The 18,358-nt window shown below is 39.7% G+C and overlaps 1 protein-coding gene across 4 annotated transcripts in view; it reads left to right on the top strand.

Moving 5' to 3' along the window:
* Nucleotides 1–3,999, top strand: part of RNASEH2B (ribonuclease H2 subunit B) — a 37,963-nt gene extending 33,964 nt beyond the window's left edge. For 3 of the 4 annotated variants that reach the window (XM_027648298.1, XM_027648290.1, XM_027648307.1), the window contains 2 exons: nucleotides 1,247–1,327; nucleotides 3,272–3,999. In XM_027648298.1, the coding sequence (XP_027504099.1) occupies nucleotides 1,247–1,327; nucleotides 3,272–3,379 (189 nt within the window). In that variant the 3' untranslated portion in view covers nucleotides 3,380–3,999. The other variant, XM_027648317.1, reaches the window with a different exon arrangement.
* Nucleotides 4,000–18,358: the final 14,359 nt, after the last annotated feature.

Raw genomic sequence — 18,358 nt, 5'->3', positions numbered from 1 at the left:
TACAAAGAACATGTAGGCTTTGCTACAACTAAACATCAAGTGTTTTGCTGAAATGCAAACATTTTTGTTGTAAGTTTTAAAAACTTGTTTATCAGATTCCAAAAAGAGGAGAAAAATGATTATTCATTAAATTGTCATTTGAAAATGTAATCACAGCACAGTAAACAGCCTCCTAGAGAAGCTGATCCAGATTCCATTGAAATCAAAAGAAAAGGCTGCAGTTGGATCTGGTTCTAAGAGCAGAGAAATCTAAGCTGCAGACCTGGCTTCTGTGCCAAAGAGAGAGAGGGAGGGGGAGAGAGAGGTATCACAAGCACCATAAACAAAATGAATAAAACAGGATCTTAAAATGTATGGTACCATCCAAGTTGCTTGCAAAATCACTCTCTTTGGCACAAAAACCAGGAAGGCCACAGTCTAGATTTCACAGGATATTAAGGACAGGATAGTAATATCAGATATATAATAATAATAAAAATACAGTGCTGTAAAATACTATGTACTTTTTTTTCCCTTTTGGAAACATACCAGAAAGTTTTCACCTTTAAACTAAACACATGCTCACAGTTTATGGAAAGAAATATTCATTTTTACAGCCTGATCATGTGAAGTACTAAGAATTGTTCACTTGCATTATTTCTGAAGGTAGAAGGCACACAGCACAGGCAGGGTCAAACTTCTTAATATACTGTTGGATTCAAGTGATGAAGTAGTCAGCAGTGCTATGTCAGTGTTTCACTGTTACCAAACTGTAGAAACTAATTAATTCTAAAGACTGTGAACAAACTGATAGTAGACTAGATGATCATCCACTTGTGTTGGCAGATAGCAATCAATAACACTGGAGTTGCTGCACAGTTCCATGGGATCATGGGGACCAGAGTCTAGGTTCCTTGACTATTAGGCAGTAACTTTCAACAGCTGCTCCATAAAGTTGTATAAATAGACTCTGACATCAAAGTCACTATCATGGCTCATTTCTGAAAGTCATTCTTCAGAAGGCTAGGAAGAAAATGCTTCCCATGGCAATGAATGATCTCTTCTGAATGCTGTAGAGGTGGTATATATTCACTTGTCAAGAAGACGATTGCAAAGAGAAATCTACCGTTCTTGCTGCAGATTCTTCAGTTGATTGCCAGTCCTGTTTTGGTGCTATGGTTACATTATAAAACCAAAGCTTTGAACTTCCATGTGTGTACATCGTAAAAGTGGTTGACAGAGCAACTTCCTCACTCTAACATTTCAGAGAAGGAAATTGTCAGATGTCCCTGTGGAACCAGAAGAAGACTATACTAAACTCAACAGCGACAATCTGAAAACCAAAAAGGTAAGCAAGCCTTGCATTCATGCATGTTTTGCTAAAGCATAGGTTAATATCCGATATTAGCGCAGAGTGCTTAACTTTCTCTTCCAAAACACATGAGGAAAGCAAATACAAAATTATCTGATATCTGTATCTTACATCTCCTTGAACTTTGCATTCAGGTTTAATTTGACTTTGACAGTTTTAATTTCCCATTCTGAACTCTTCTATACTGTTACTGCTTGGCTGTATTTGACCAGTGAACATTCCAGTGAACCTCGCAGACTTAAACACGTGTTAAGGTGCTCAGCTAATGTTTGCGAAGCTCTTTGAGATCTTTAGATGAGAAATCCTATGGCTTAGTGATAGCAACTGTTAAATTTCAGTTACTTGAAAAAGAAACAAAGATGGCAGCATTTACTTACATTCCAAGGGATGCTAAGACAGGCTTTATTTTATGTAGAAATATTGCTTGTGCACTTACTTATGTCAACCTAATGAAGTTAAATCAACACAGAACTTACTGATTGCCAGCTTCAAAGCAAGTTTGGAGGCCAATTCAAATCTGAGTCCAGCAGTGCCTGCCACTGTACTATTCCTAGGAGAGCAACAGAGATGTGAAAAGAAATAGAGCCTGTCTTTGTGTGCCAGAGTTGTGAGGCTTGTACTGGCTTATTTCTCTGAACATTGAAAGAAAATGAATCTTCCTCCAATCCTTCGGGAACCAAAAAGGCCCACTGTGCTGGTCTTGTGACCTTCAGACTAATGCTGACTACTCATTATCCCTTTGCAAAGAAAAGCAGCTGGTGACAGATGCATTCCTTCCTCCCCCCAAGCCCCCCAAATTTTTTGTACTCAGTGCACATTTGAGTTTTGAAGTAAGAGGATTGCCTCCTCAGTGAGGGTGATAAATAGTTTAAAATATGCATGTTTCCCCCTTCCCCAATTATATACCTATAGCTTTTGAACTTAGCATAAATATAGAAATAAATTGAGGAAAAATAATTTATTTTAACATTAAATATGATTTACTTCTGAAGTAATGAAGCACATTGATGAGAGAATCTGGGAAAGAAAAGATAGCTCTTGGACTCTGTACAGTGTACTACTCTTTTTTAAATACTTTGGCAGTGGTTTTGTTTGTAGAGTTACACAGGCAATCATACTGTTGCTGCGTATCTCCATCCTATCCATAACCATCTAGCTGATCCCAAGTATTGTAATTGTGAAGTCCTGCAGACCGAGGAATATCATAAAGAAAGGTCAATGCAAAGTTTTCTTAATAGGGAAAACAGCTAGAGATTTAAAACGTTATGTTTAAAATAAAAGAAAGAAAAGAGGTCAGCTCTATAAAATGTGGCTCATAAAATGTGTTTTAGGTGTAAAAGTCTGGGAAGTCCCAATGGCCTCAAAAGTGCTTTGCAAATGTTAGTTACTTTCTTCATTCCTAGTTCTTCCATCTCTTTTCCCTTTATTTCACTGTGTCTAGAGTCCTTGATAGTAAATCAGTGTGAATTATTCATCATCTGTAATGCAAGTCCGTAATTCAGCCTGCTGACAGCATAATCATGAGATTGAGTTGGAGGGTACTGTATGCATCTGTTATATTGCATGCATTATTCCTCTTAATGTACACTCAGGGATTATCCCAAAGTAAACGTTTGATTTGGGATACCTTATTCTGCAGAAAGGAAAGATGTTTCACCTCCTTGTCCCTGTAATTGGTTTTCTGTCTTTGTCTGACTTTAAGTAGTTCATGACAAGTATTTTTCAGTTTGAATAATCTCGAATTTGTTTTTAAAGGTTTTTCTCTTGCAATTCAAAGCCTGTAAAACATTATCTTTACTGTTATATACAAAAAAAATGATTCAACTTCTTGCTCAGCTTCTGTATTTAGGAGTTTGTAGCGTATATTCCCCCCCTGTGGAGATGCTGTTTAACTGGTTTTGTTTATTATTTCACTAACAGGCAAATACCAAGCTGTCTGCAGCACAGAAGGCTCTGGCCAAAGTTGATAAGAGTGGAATGAAATCCATTTCTACCTTCTTCAGCTCCAAACCTAAAACATCAAAATAAAGACTTGTTCTTGAAAGAGTTTAATACAGTGGTTATTTTTATGTTAAGTTAAAGATGTCCCCTGGGGTTTTTTGTTACTATAGTGTATGCAGGGTATGTCTGGTTACGTGGTGGAGTGTGATGAAGAGGCAGCATGACACAGAGCTCTTGTACCTTAGTGGGGCAAGGCATGCAGATATTCCAGCCTGGGTGGAATTCCATCGGGAAGATGGCCTAGCTGCTTCAACATGGTGAGCTCAGAAGCAAAGCTTAGCATGGTACCATACTTCTTCTAGAGCAAGCCCAGTCAAGGCCACCGGAGAATTTTCTCCGTCACACTTCATGCTGGGCTGAAAACGTGCCCTCCTTTGATGAGTTCTTTTATTCATAAGGAGCATTATTTTTTGAGATTTTCTGGATTTTTTTACCCAGTATTGCACCAGAGTGGGATGGCATTGTTACGTTTTTATTTTGACACAAATCTGACTGCTGATGTAATGCTGATGCATTGTCATTGGTGGCAATTTATTGAGGCAAAGATATTGTCTGTGTTGGGATTTGGGATGTTTTCAATATGCTAGAAACTAATTGCAATAAATGTCAATGTACATGTAATGCAATAAAGTGCTTTGTGTAACAAACTTGTGCTTGTTGTATTTGCTGTATGTTTCAAGAATTAGATTAGGTTTCAGGACATTTCTTAAGGGGTTTTGGTATTTTCCTGTTGTATAAATTTTAATCTTTAAAGAGTTACAGCATCTCTTTGGCTTAGATGATAAATCTCTTAGCACATAGCAATATAGGGGTATTTTTATGTTTAGTTCAAAGGTCGGGAGGTCCTTATGAAAATAATTAGGGAAATATTGATTTAAAGGCAAAAATGGGTGGGTTTTTTTTAAGAAGCCTATTTGGAGCTGGATTCAAAAGCTTAAATTGTGAGTGTCTTAGATAAGGTTTAGTTTTATGAAGTTTTGCACAAGGTAGGACTGTTGCTTAAAATACCCTACCGACTCTTTTCTATGTTCTTTAGTCATTACAGAGTATTCCTGTATATTTAGAGGGATAGCTGTTGTTGCAGCTTTCCTGATTCACAGAATTGAAAAAGAAATGGAGTCACTGGGATCATTTGTACGGATCTAGCCAGTTCTGCATAGCACGTTTTTGTCCACCAGTTGTTTTACTGAGTCATTGCTGTGGATCAACTACAGTGTGTGTTTTTGAAAGACACTCCTAAAATATGTCATTCGTTGCTACTTCAGCTTAATGTGAGTTTCAGAGAAATTAGGGGGTTCTCCTTTTAAGTAACTTATGCCATTTTTCCACTTCAGACTTACTTGCTGTGTTTTACAACCCTTGGATTCCAGTGCTGTCTGTTAGGTTAAAGAGCTCTAGGGCATTGTCTTCCAGCCAGAAATGGATGAGAAGCCTTGCTGTGTGTTTTGCAGTTGTTGGGGTTTGTATGCCTTTCAAAATGGTGGGTTTCTAAAGTTTTGGACATAGTTTGTATATGAGGAAGTCAGCGGTTAGAATTCCAGGTAGAGGAGAATATCTGGAAAATTATTTCTGATAATAACTACGGTGTGATAAGCCCAGAATAAGCAATTGTCATAAACTGGAAGGGTTAAACTTTGGAAAACTTTCAGCCTAGCCCAGCAGCTTATTTGTTGAGGAAACCCCTCAACATCACTTAGAAATGTCAGATAATGAATACTATGAGGAAAAAAAAATGGAAAAAGAAAGGCACATACTGTCATGTTAATGGAGCAGTTCTATGCATTAAGCAACATGTAAGGGAGTGTTTTGGTAGAAGAAAGGAGTTGTGTATCTATTAATGGAAAGCCAATTCCGAGCACTAGAAGATGCTGAGAAAGCAGACAAGCATGGGATAGGTGTTTGTTTGGAAAACCAAGAATGGAAGAGGGTTAAGTTAGAAACAGGAACTATGAGGTAGAACATATACATGGTAGAAGCTCTTTAGGATATTTAAATCTGCTATTTTTAGGCGTATGGTTTTCAATAGTTCAAAAGTTTTGTGAAATAAATTTTGGAAACGCACTGACTGAACTGTTGAAGAACCTTCTAAGAAAATATCCCAGTTTCTCTGGTCAGAATTTGAGAAGAAGGAGGAAAACAAATAAAGATGAGAGGCCTTTGTACTGACTTCTGATCTGGACGACCAGTTTTTATTTTTTCTTACTATGACTTTCACATCTGCTGCGGCACTCAAGGACTAGCTCTAGAGTTCTTCCTCTGTGCATAGACGCATTGTGCTTTAGTGTGTCACATCTCGACTTTAGCTGTCAGCTGTGCTGTAACTTACAAAAATAGTGGTTTTATTAGTGACCTTGCTTTTAGTTGAACAGGAATTTGTGCATGACAAAAAAAATAAGCCATTTCCAAAAGCCGTTAGAGCTTTCACGTGAAAACAAAAACTCTTTTCCCTTTAGGAAAGCATGAAATACATTAAGTAACTTTGAAACTTCCTCAACATGTAGCTGTAAGAAGTTATGAAGAACATATGGTGCCAAGTACATAAAACAATATTTCCTACCACAATGAGGATTTAAATATAGTTACTCTGCCTGGCCAGCAGTAGCAGTAGGTCATTATGAAGTGCTGCTTTGCTATTTCTTCTTGGTTAACATAGTATGAAACACTATGCCAGCACCATTATAGAAACGTGGTCTTACTTTATTTCTTTTTCTGTGTTAACATGACATCTCTACATGTTCATGTAAATATCTGATGAGTTGTGATGCTTTTATAGTTGTATTTTTGGGATTAAGCAGCTCTTATATTTTCCCTTTTTTGGACTTCACATAGCAAATGGATTGACATCAGTGGGCATGGAAAACTTAATAAGGAAATACAAGCACTGACTTAGGGATATGTAAGGATCAAATATACATAATTTTCAGTCTTAAGTAATAAACTTAGTTCCATTTGTAGAAGTGGCAATTAGTGATTTCAATATTTTCAATGGAAAGGGGGACATAGTTGGCAGAATTTGCATTCAGATCTGAAATCTGTAAGAATTCAGTGATACTTGTTTTCAGGTGGATGCTTATTTGAATAATGTTTATGACTAGGGTTTTCTCTTTCCTTTGTAGATGCCTGCAAAAAGACATGCAAAGAAGAAATGAAAGGAGCATAAGGAGACTCACTAATATTGTTTTAACTTGCCATAATCTCAAAGCTGCTTTTAAAGGCTTTTTTTACACATTTTCTGAAAATAAACGCTTGAAATTAGACATGCCCTGTTCCAAGAAAAAGCAAATCTCAGCAGATTAACATTGTTAAATATGCAGTGTGTTAAACATACACTGCTTCAAATTTTATAGCTTATACACTATTGGTCTATCGGGCCCTTCCAGGAAAGCACTTATGAGCATGCCTAATGTTAAGCACATGAGCAGTGATACTGAAGTCAGCACTGTTGTTCGTGTAGATAAGTGCTTTGCTGGATCAGCGCCTAAAGTCTTGTTAGGTGCTGAGCATCCTGATCCATATCCAGAAAAGCACTTACATACACCCTTATCTTGAAGTGGAAGAGCCAGTCTAATTTTTGTGCATTAGTGTTCACCATAAAATCTCTCTTGGCACAATGACTCATATGCTTAAAATTAAGCACCTGCCTAAGTATTTTACAAGGTCAGACCAACAGCATCCTTGAGCAACTCTTAAATACTTGATTTTTTATGAATTTTCCTTTTTTTTTTCTACTCATTTTTAATAGAATATATTATTTTAGTGAACATAATCACAAGTTTTAGAAGCTGTATAGCAGAATATGTTGTATGCATTTTCCTTCTTTCTTTGTCAGAATCTATCCAAATTTAGCAAAGTGGCCTTTTTGGACTAGAAGTCCAATTTTCCAATATAGAATCAACCAAAATGAAAAAAAATGTGAACTCTATTTTTTTAGGACATTTACGTTTTTTGAAATAACTTCATTGAGTTTGGTTTACATGGTTTTATCCAAAGAAGGTGTCACCTAGCTCAAGTCGTGCAGACAGTCTGACTTTTAAGTGCTAAAGCTTCAGGTAGGTTGTGTGTTCAGAAAGGCAGATGGAGAAGCTGTATTTTTTATTTTACTTGTTTTATTCTAAGGATCGAAACCTTATAAATATGTATAAAGTAACATGTACATTTTGTATTGGGAACTAAACCAAAATCTATATAATCCTTCAGGTAAAAAAGATGTAATTATAATTTTTTTTATTTATGTAAGAGACACTTTTCTGTGGAGTGAGCCTCAACCAAAATGTCAACATGGGTCTACGTAAGACATGCAGAAAATGGATGCTAATGAGATCCTTAAGTGATCTGCATCAGATGCAGTCTGATGGTTTTAACTTAAATACCTTTTTATCAAACTACCATTAATATCTATGTCTTTACTAGAAAACTTCTTAAAATTAATAATTGACAGGATTTTGAAAATAGTGACTGTGTACTTCTGTAAATTCTAACTGTGACCCCAGTTCACAGACACCGACAGCAAATGACCAAGATGTTCTGTAAAGCATTCTAGATAAGAAGGAAATATTTTACATCCACTCTGGCAAGTTCTACCTAACTTCAAGTAAAGGAGAGCTCCAAGGAGAGTTTATTATGACATTGCTGAAAACTAAATTCTAAGAGGCAATAGCTTATTCAAATTTCTTTTCAACTGATTCTGATCAACTCTGTTTCAGAATATGAAAAGGCTGAACTTTTAACTATATAAAAATCCTGTATGAAAGGAAAGGTAATCTGAATGCCTATTTTACAAATTTGCACTGAATTATTTTTGTTACTATTATGCTTGTCTGGTTAAGCAATGTGCACTTTCACTTTTCGAGGAAAAAATATTTATTTTAACATCATTTTCTAGGCAGTATGGCAAGAATATTATATGGGTCCAAGATGAAATTTCTATTTTTCTAGCTTACATTGAAAAATGCTTGATGTATGAATAAGATGGTGTATTTCAGTAAAATGTGGTTCTATTTTTTGGTAAGATTTTATTATTAATTCATATACAAGAAAGAAATAAATGCCTTTGGAATAATTTGTTGATGGTTACTTCATTAATAGCACAGAGAAATTCAAAGAAAAATGCAGTGCAGCAGGCGACTAATACTGTGAGGCTCGACAAGGTAGTCGGTAATTCTTAAACTGAGTTGAAGAAAATAATGAATCCTAGAATAAATAAGAATCTGAAAGTTCATTAAGACAGATTCAGTGAAGCAATTAAGGTAATCCTTGAGGATGTTACTGTACAGATGTTCTAAAGAAGACCCATTTCTGTGTACATACAGTTGCTGGCCTATGTACTCTGGATATTTTCATTTTCATGAATGTGGTAGTGAATCTCTTGAGTGATGATGGGATGAGCAGATTGGAGGTGAAGAGAATGATGTGATATTCATGTAACTTTTTACATATTACACCTTCTTTGTCATCTCATATGTAATATATAAATGCTCCATCATAGACTTACACAGAACTGATAGACAATTATTTTCTGTGGTTTTTTATAGCAGACAGTTAATCAAACACAAGGGAAATGCTGTTCTCTGCCAAAACATTATCCCAGTATCACTATAATACTATACTAATTGTTGACATGAGGCTTCAAGGCTGTTAGGAGAGTTATTGCCATTTCATTTTTAAAATCCAGACAAGGGGCAAAGCAAGGTGATGGGTATTTTATTTGGCTGTCAAGTTGGTTTATTTATATAAATGAAAACCAAACAAGAAAAGCAGTAAGGTTTGTACCATTTCATATACTCATCACTCACCACCACTTATCTGAAGCAACAGAAGTACCAGTGCTAAGGACAAAGCATTAGGCCAGCATTATTTAAATACAAAATAGCATTTACACTTCATAGTTCAATGAAGTCAACTCACAAGGTATTGCGAAGACCGAGGAAAACAGTGCACTGCTTTACATCTTCACAGAACTTCCATAGCTCAAGTGTTTTAGCTGAGCTCTCTAGTACCCTCTCTGAACACAGCTGTTGTGTTTTAGGGTCTGTCACATTGCAAATTGCCCTAACCTTTCCAAAGTTCCCTTTTAAAATGCATTGTGTACCCTGAGACAGTTGCAGAGCAAGCAGTGGTGTCTCAGGGAAAACAGTACCCAGTGAGGTTCGTAAGTTTTTTAAAAGGAAAGTGAAAAGTTCTGCTTTAAAATTTGGCTTCTGATTTGGGGTTGTTTTCATTGTTGTGTTCACCCTTTGTCTTTTCACTCTGAGAGCCTGATTCTTTTTCAAAAGATGCTAATTTGGTACAGCCCCACCTGCCCTTGACTTCAGGCCAGACAAGCAAACTGTTTCAGAACAGACACCTGCACTCATGAAGACAGCCAAAATCAAAGCTCTCTGCAACCCTGCAAATGAGTGAAGCTGGCCCCGGCTGTGAATGGAACCATTAGCTCCCTCCTCTTGAATTCCTTGTGTAACTGACGTTGCTAGAGGCTCTTCATAAACAGTTTGAACTTGATTTAGCAGGGATGAATGTAAAAAAAGAAATTACATACTTTTCTGATCTTGTAATCAATCCTATGCTGAAGAAGCTGAGCGAAATGGTTACAGAGATTGGTAGCTAGGCATAACTCAAGCTTCCTTGAAGGAAGTAGTAATGGAGTCATTCCACCCCATTTTAACCACCTGAAAGTTAGGTCTCTGTGCACCTCTACACAGCTTCTCTGTCATTCTCAGAGAGCATCCTGAAAATAGGACTTTTGTATTCCAGAAATACAGTCCATCAGAGCTGTAGCTTTTCTTCATGCACTGTGAGATGACCCCAGACACTGTGTGCCTGCACACAGAATTTGTAGATGGCTCTCTTCAGCATAACTGTGCCTCCAAGAATTTGAGGCAGTCCTGTATTTGAGGAATTGCATTCAGCCTCTAGGCTAAAAAGGATAAGTCAGGCTCTCAAGATCTCCTTAGCTTTCCAGTGAGTATTGTTTATCTTCTCTCTCCTCAGTTTATAAACACATAATAAACTTAATTTTAAACCTGTTCTGTTGACAATCACCCTACTAATCATATTCTGCACTATTGCCATACCGTTTTCCCTTAGAGCCCACTAAAACAATCCTGGAAATTTTGCCCTATTATTCCTGCCCCCCCCCCCAGCCTTCAAATTACTATTCTATGTTTGAGAAGGCAAAATTTGTTTGCAGTAATTTTGCAGTCCACTCTCTGGTGCTTTTAACCTTTCCGTCAGCACACAAGAAGCACTGATGAATTGGACAGTATCTACTTTATCTGCAGGCAGTGAAGATAGGTAAGTTGATCTGGGCCTCTCCTCCTCTTTCCAGATGTATTCTTGTGACTGATTTTATGGAGTTTTAGCCCCTTAATTTCCAGTTATTGTTTCTCAGATGCTAACTGCCCCCTGCCCCTTTGGCCGTGATGCTGTGACTTTTTGCGTGAGGCCCATTCAGGCTTTCAGTGTGAATTAAAACAGCAACCAACAGCCAGAGGGTCGTAACTGTTTAAGCTTTTAGGGCTCAACTGAAAGAGTATATCCAAGTGTACTTCAACTATCTGTCCCTCAGCCTTCAATCAATAAGCTGTGAGTTATGTCTCCCTACATCATCACAGTAAGGTGTGACAGTTACTAGCTCACAAGATTACAGTTTAAAGAAAAATACGTTTAAAACTGAATCCAGTGAACTCAACCTGAACTTCTTTGAATTCCCATATGCCTTCCGCAAGCAGGAATACTTCTTTGGAAACCAGAGCAATGCAAAGACACTGATTTGCTCCAATTTCAGGAAAAGCAATGTGAAATTACCACTTGGTTCATAAGACTGTGTGAGGCGGACAACCTGGTGCAGAGTAACTGGGCCCTGACCCAAGGCTCCCCAGTCTTGATGTCTGGAAGTTGTTCTTTAGGTGGAGGTCATGAGTTGTTGGTTTAGGCTGGGCTCTGTGGAATAAACACAAACAAAAACCTTTACAGTTTTTGTGCTGCTATGATATGATTTTGCCTTTAGTAAGCCCAAAATTTTAACTTCTGGCCTTCCTGGAATCTGGTTATACTAGAAACCTAGCAAAAAACCCATGTTCTGGGGTTTTAGCAGGATAATTAACCTGGGAGGGTATTTGGGCAGCTTGCAAGATCCATGAAAACAAGGAGAGATTCATCACGCACATTTCTCCCAGCCAGGACAGGATTTTAACCTTTGCAAGTGCTCCACACCCAGCACAGCCATAAGTATGTGCTTTGCTCCAGCTCTAAGCAGATGGAGCAGTGACAGAACTGGAGTGAGATTGAAATGAGGAGATAAGTTTAAATGTATTGGGGAAATCTAGCAGAGATAGAGACATGATCATCTCTGCTTAGCAAGTGTCGGGATGCACCTGCACAACCGTGTCCATTTCTGGTCCCCACAGTTCAAGAAATATGTGGACATACTGGAGAGGGTCCAAAGGAAGACCACAAAGGTGATCAAAGGGCTGGATGACTCCTCTATGAAAAAAAAAAAAAATACTGAAGGAGTTAGGTCTTTCATTCGTGGTGAAGAAAAGTTTCAAAGAGAAGAGAATTGAGGCTCTCTTCCTCAGGAATCACATGGAGAAGACAAGGGGCAACAGGTTTTAGTTTGACATAGAAAGAAATTTTTTACATTAGGAACAATCGTTCACTGGAACAGCCTCTCCAGGGATGTGGTAGAGTCCCCATCACTGGAGGTTTTCAAGATGCGATTGGATAGGGTGCTAGATAGTCTCATCCAGGCTCCTTTTCCCATGAACAGTTGGACCAGATGATGTTTTGAGATCCCTTTCAGCCTGGGCTATTCTGTAATTCTATGAAATCTGTAATGGATGTGCTGCCACAGAACTGCAGCAAGTGTACTATGTTCTTTCTTCCCAGCCTGTTGGTTAGAGAGTGCAGCTTTGGCAGAGATGAGACCTTCAGGGGGGATTATTTGTTGTGGTTTTTATTTCCAAAGCACACTGTCCCTGTATGCATATGCTGGACTTGAAGAGACTGACATTTCCCTTCCAGGGTTATTGGTTAGTGACAAGCAGCATGGGCCAAATGATCTCCTGCAGGGATCAGAGGATTTGGAGTTTTTTTACAAGAAGTTATGGGTGACAAAAAGTTCACAGGCTGCCTAGGGAGGTCAGGGAGCCTTCCTCTCTGGAGACATTCATAACCCACTAGGATGCATTCCTGTGTAACCTGCTTTAGGTGACCCTACCTTGGCAGGAGGGTTGGACTGGATAATCTCCAGAGGTCCCTTTCAACCCTAACACTTCTGTGATTCTGTGAAGATGGGAAATAAAGGAGTAGAGATAGGAAGGACAGAGAGAAGAGAGAGCTTGGGTAGTACAGGGGAACAAAAAGGGCTGTAGTTCAACACTTTTTCATGCTGTCATTTTGCCTGGGAGTTGTGCAGTGAATGTTCTTCTTTCCTTGTGCCAGTGGTATGTGTAAACCACTAGGTAGAGGTAGCAGGCAACTACTAAAAACCAGTAACTCTTTAGAATGAACATGCTACTGCATGACAAGAAGAAAATGTTACTGGACCTTTTTAAGAGAAAACCACCTCAGAAATGAGTTTGCCAGTAGCACTTACAAGGATCAGAAAGATTCCAGGTCCAGTTTTCTAGGGCCTTTTTCAGCATTTCTTCATAGAAGACTATTTTTACAGTGTACAAAAAAATCCTACTTGGATTTGAAGACCACTGAGACATGAGGTGTCTGTTCCAGTGGACTTACAGAATAACCACAAGCAGTGACATTCTCAGATGTCCTCATACTTGTGTCCATGTGTGTTCTCTATTTGTGTGTGAATATTTTCAACTCTGCCAAAGTGGACTTACAGAATAACCACAAGCAGTGACATTCTCAGATGTCCTCATACTTGTGTCCATGTGTTCTGCTCTATGTGTGTGTGAGAATTTTCAATTCTGCCAAAGTGTAACCACATAAATCCTATTGAGCAGAAAGGGAGTTGTGTAGCTAAATTCTGTCCTGGGGTTTGGAAGCATTGTACTTAAACTAACAGTTTGTATTACCATGTATTTCGGCTGGCAGAAGCTAAGCCATTATGCTCACAATACCTGGTCTCCATGAGTGAAGGAAAGGGCTTGGGGAGGAATGGAGCTCCAATGGGTCATCTCCTAGTTGCACACCTGGTGTCAACAGGAATGAGGCATTTGCAACCATAGAACCCACTCTGAGGACTGAGACCTGCTAGGGAGAGGTGGGATCCACCTGACAAAGTTGAACAAAAGCATCTTTTCCAACCCAGCTGACCAACCTAGTAAGGAGAGCTGAACTAGGAAGGACAAAAGAGGGAAGCGACAAAAATGGCCTAGTTAAGTGGGCTAGCAGTGTGCAAGGTCAAAAGCAGGGGCTGCAGCATGTTGGATAAAAGACTTCATAAATGATAAAGCAGAGCAAAGGGACACTTGCCTTAAGTATAACTACACAAATACAGTCAGTCTAGGAAACAAGCAGGAGGAACTAGAGCTCTGCATGCAGCCACAACACTATGGCACCATTGGTATAAGGACATAATGGGACAGTTTGCCCAAGTAGAGAGTTGTGATGGATTGATACAAGCTCAGGAACAAAGCAGGGAAGATGAAGAGGGGAATTACTGTGAAGGAGCCGTTTGGATGTGTGGAGCTCCTCTATGGAAGAGATGGGCTTGCTTTCTTCCTCCTTTGTGAGGTGGAGAACATAACCACCCTCTGTACCCCAAGTTGTCACCTTTTAGCTTTTCTGGGGAAAGTTGAATAGACTGGAGTCTTTCACTGTAAAACTTACTTTGTTCAAGTTTGATTTTTTCAAAATCTGGATCCTGCTCTGGATTTTGCAATTCGATATCCAAGAATCACATTCTCCCTGTTGGCCACAATATTGTTGGTGGGGTGGGTGGTCCATCGGTGGTACACTGGGCCCACACCATGCTTTTTTTTCATATTCATTTCTTCCTGGGATGGCCTGCGCTGTTTACACCTAGGCTTGGCAGCACTGCATGGATTGCTTGTAGCCCACTGTCCTGACACTGCACTAACTTGTTTTTCTTCTTTAGCACCCAATCAGCTACAAATATTCCTAGGAAACTTTTTGGGCATTTTGCCAAGTTGTTGTAAAATATATATTTGCAGAGGGCCAAAAAAAGTCATGTGTCCCTCCACCCCAGCCTTGCTTGACAGAAGCCCAGCTGATGCTGATAGTGATGCCCCTTCTGCACCTACAGGAAGCTCTATCATTTGAGTTTGTTGGTTTGTTTTTCCCACCTAATCTATGGGACATTGATTTTTGCCTCTTGTTGAAGAAGCCATGTGATATTAAAAGCCATGTGGTATTAATCTCCCTGTGTTACAGCAGCACTCTCTGGTCCAGTGATCTTCAAACTCTTCAAGGAGTGTTTCCAGGTTTCCTGTGGTTTATCTTCTGCAGGGGACTGCAAATGAAACGAATGAGACAGGAGGAAGAATGAGGAGGGGTGTGTCTCAATGAACAAGAGATGCCTTCCCTGGGGGGACCAGGAAAAGAATTAACACCAGAGACTGTGACCAGGGTCAAGGAGTAGGCAGGAATAGTGAGAAGGGAGCTGCAGAAGACAGAAACAAAAGGGTTTGTGTCCTGAAGCAAATGGTACCAACACTGGTTCCCAGCCTGAGAGCTATGGGTGGCATTAGGCACAGTTACCCACTGAGACTCCTTGGGCTTGGGAGATGGGGTAGGGTCTCCTCATGTTCATAAGAAATGTCCAGGTGCCAACCAGTGCTTCTGCTTTGCACGTCTAGGAGCAGCAGACACAGGACACCTGCAGCCAGCTGGACCCAAACAAACAGCTGTGGGCTTTATTCTCCTTTCACACGGATAAAGGTGACCTGACTGACCAGAGGAGAAGCTTAAAAGTCCAGACTGGCATCTGAAAAGTCTGAGTTCAGTTCTTGGCTTGATCTAAAACTCTGCTGAGACCTGGGATGATATGTATACACCTTTTTTGCCTCATGGAGAGGAGGAAGGATAGAAATCTCTGCTTCCCCCCAACCCTGCCTCAGTGTTTTTTTGATGCCTTATATTTTTATATGACCTCCTTGAGGCAGCACCCATTTCCTCAGCTATGTTCATGCAGCTCTTGGATTACAGAAGTCCTGATTGTCAATTGTTCCTCTCTAATCTCAGTTGTAAGAATTTTGCTGTAGTGAAGGCTACAGTCTTTTCCCATCTAAAATATCCATTAAACAAATAAATTCTCGCTGAACAGTCCTAAGTGCTTTTTGATCTTGTCTAGAAATCCATTTCACTCAAGGCTTAGCTATTGTGCTTCTTAACACACTTTTTTGTTTACTGGTGAGTATTTGATTGAAACATTTTAAAAATACTTAATTTTCTAAGATATTCTCTTCCTTGGGGCCCAGATTCCTGTTGAATTTAACTGGGCATAAGTACAGCTCTTTGCTCCTGGCTTTGGACTGCTGTTGGTCTATTACACCCGAGGGAATAGTATGAAGCTAATGACCAAGAGCAGAAGAGAGTTACACAAAAGACTGTTGAATAAAGCCTGTAACAAACCAAAAATAAATGGGGGAAGGTGGGAGGAGGAAGAGGGAAGGCGGGTTGTGCTGCATGAGGCTCTAGACCAGCACTGTGTGCTGCATTACAACAACAGAGCCACAGGGGACGAGCAGAAGCTACCCATCCCTATTTCATGCGTGGCACCAACCTGCAGCACATTTCTTACCAGGTGAAGGATCCCCAAGTTCCCTGTACACCACCTGGACAGCTCAGCTAGAGGACTGATGTTCAATAAACTGGGAACCAGTGTGGCTCTTTGCTCCTACAGCACTTGTCTTGATAGCTAATTAAACCAGTTCCTAAATAAGCAGTACAAATAGTAAACATACAGTAGCATCCTGGTTCCACCAGGGTGGAGTTGAAGATAGCATTGAAAGCATTTATTTGTGTTTTAAAAGGCTACTTTTCAAGGATGAGTTAAGTAGCCTAATTGTCATGTCGCTACTGCATTTTGAAGTTAAACAGCTCTGTGATCTATGAACTCGAATCACACAGTTAATTACCCCACATTCCCCCTTCTTGCTCCCCTCCCTCTCATGCTTTGCTCTTGAAATACATTATATTTCTTTGACAGTCCGCTGAGAACAATGTCTGCTTTTGTGACAGCGACATTGCCAGTGGTGTAAAAATCTATGCGTCTGTCAGGTTTCCCCATGTGAAACATAATTGCTTAATTTCCATTTGAAAGTACATCCCTGACATTAGAATAACGTAGACACACCAAAGATAACAATGATTTCCTGACACTTACAATGGGGCATAATGTGGTAATAAATATGTGTGCAAAATGAATGCTCTGCACACAGAGGGAGTAGGTCTGAATTTACAGCTGCAGATGAAGTGTTCCTCAGGAAAAAAAATTAATAAAAAGAAAGAAACCAACAGATTAGCATCAGTGTGAGTCTATGTCAACCAGATGGCTTGCTATGGAAAAGAGCTTCCCTGCTTTATTCCAGTAACCCTGGCTAGCAGGCTGAATGTCTGAGATGAGAAGAGAAAAATGATCTCATTCAGTTGGTTTTTTTTCCTCCTTGCGTATATATAGTTTGAGATGGAGTGGAGTAAAAGCTCTGAAAAGAACACAGAAGTTGTCCCCTAATGGTGGTGTGTGATGGACCAGAAAAGGTCCTGGATACAGGTTCAAGCATGCCAAAATCATAGCAGAGAGCACTGCCAACTGGGAGCAGGGCAGCCCTTGGGGGACTGCCACTGGTTCTAGCCAGGCATCTACGCTGTATCTTTAAATGGTGATGTGCTTCTTCCTCTGACTTCTCCCTCCCTCATGTGGCCCCTAAAACATTTGGAGTAGAAGTCATGTCCCCAGGGCCCTAGTTCCTAGCATCCTAAGATGTTAATGTGATGCCAGTCATGGCCTGGTATGTTGGTCCTAACCTGCCACTGGACTTGGCACTGGAGCACATAGGCAGTTCATGTGTGGCAGCTACACCAGGCTACTGCCTGATCCAGGTCACCTCATCTCATTTGAGGCATTTAACTGAACACTTAGTTAGGAGCAATTTCCTCCAGGGTCACTGGGGTCAGAAGTGTGTCTTCATTTGAGTGTTGACAAGGAGTCTGGTGGTGCCTTGCCCTACAGACTGTGGGGAAAAGTGCTAGTGCTAGTGCTTCAACTTGACCTGAAGTTAAATGGGAGGAGTCCAGGCTCAGATACCTACCTTCAGGGTGATACCTGATCTCCTTTGCCAGAACAGGTCAGGACATCCTCACCAGCAGACTATCTGAATCGCACATCACTTTTGCCTGGAGACACTGCAGTTGGACAGCTAAGGAAGGGACCTGTAGCTGACAGTTTGAAGAAGTCCAAGTGTGCTTATCTTAACAGACATTTGAGACCCAATATTAGATTTATAGTGTTGGCTTGCTGCTAAAGTATCATTTCACAAAAGCTCTTGTACAAAGGTTCCTAGGTCAGACATCACCTTTGGACGATGTACTTCATGCAGCAAACTGTTTTGCTTGGAGTTTCTGGATTCCAGTGAGAACTAAGTGCATTTTAGTGACACTGTGATGAGAATTATCCTACAGAGAGGTTGTAAAAGTAATGTGACTGTGCACCAAGAAACAGGAGGTGAAGTCCTCCTTCTCATTGGAGAAGTTGTGACACCATTTGTTAAGACCTGCTTCAAGGCTAGGGCACCATTCACAGCACAAGAGATGAATAGTTATTTTTCATTTTTCCTTTTTTAAATTCTGTTCCCGATGAAAATTTCTCACAGTAAGAAGTAAGGAGAATGTTTTACTTTGATTTGGTCTATGGTAGAATTAATGTGCGTGAAATATCCAGTCCTTGATTCTTTTTCTTTTCTTTGGCAGTGAATGAATGTCTGTCATTGCGAATGCCTACAAAATTACTATTTTAATGACCTGTTTGCTTCAATTAAGGCCTGGCTATTATCTTTCCAAGAGGCAGAGAGTTGGGGAGGG

The sequence above is a fragment of the Corapipo altera genome, unplaced genomic scaffold (genome assembly GCF_003945725.1).
Source record: "Corapipo altera isolate COAL_440 unplaced genomic scaffold, ASM394572v1 0, whole genome shotgun sequence".
Lineage (NCBI taxonomy): Eukaryota > Metazoa > Chordata > Aves > Passeriformes > Pipridae > Corapipo > Corapipo altera.
Note: the sequence above shows the minus strand (reverse complement) of the source record. Positions and strands in the feature narration are given on the sequence as shown.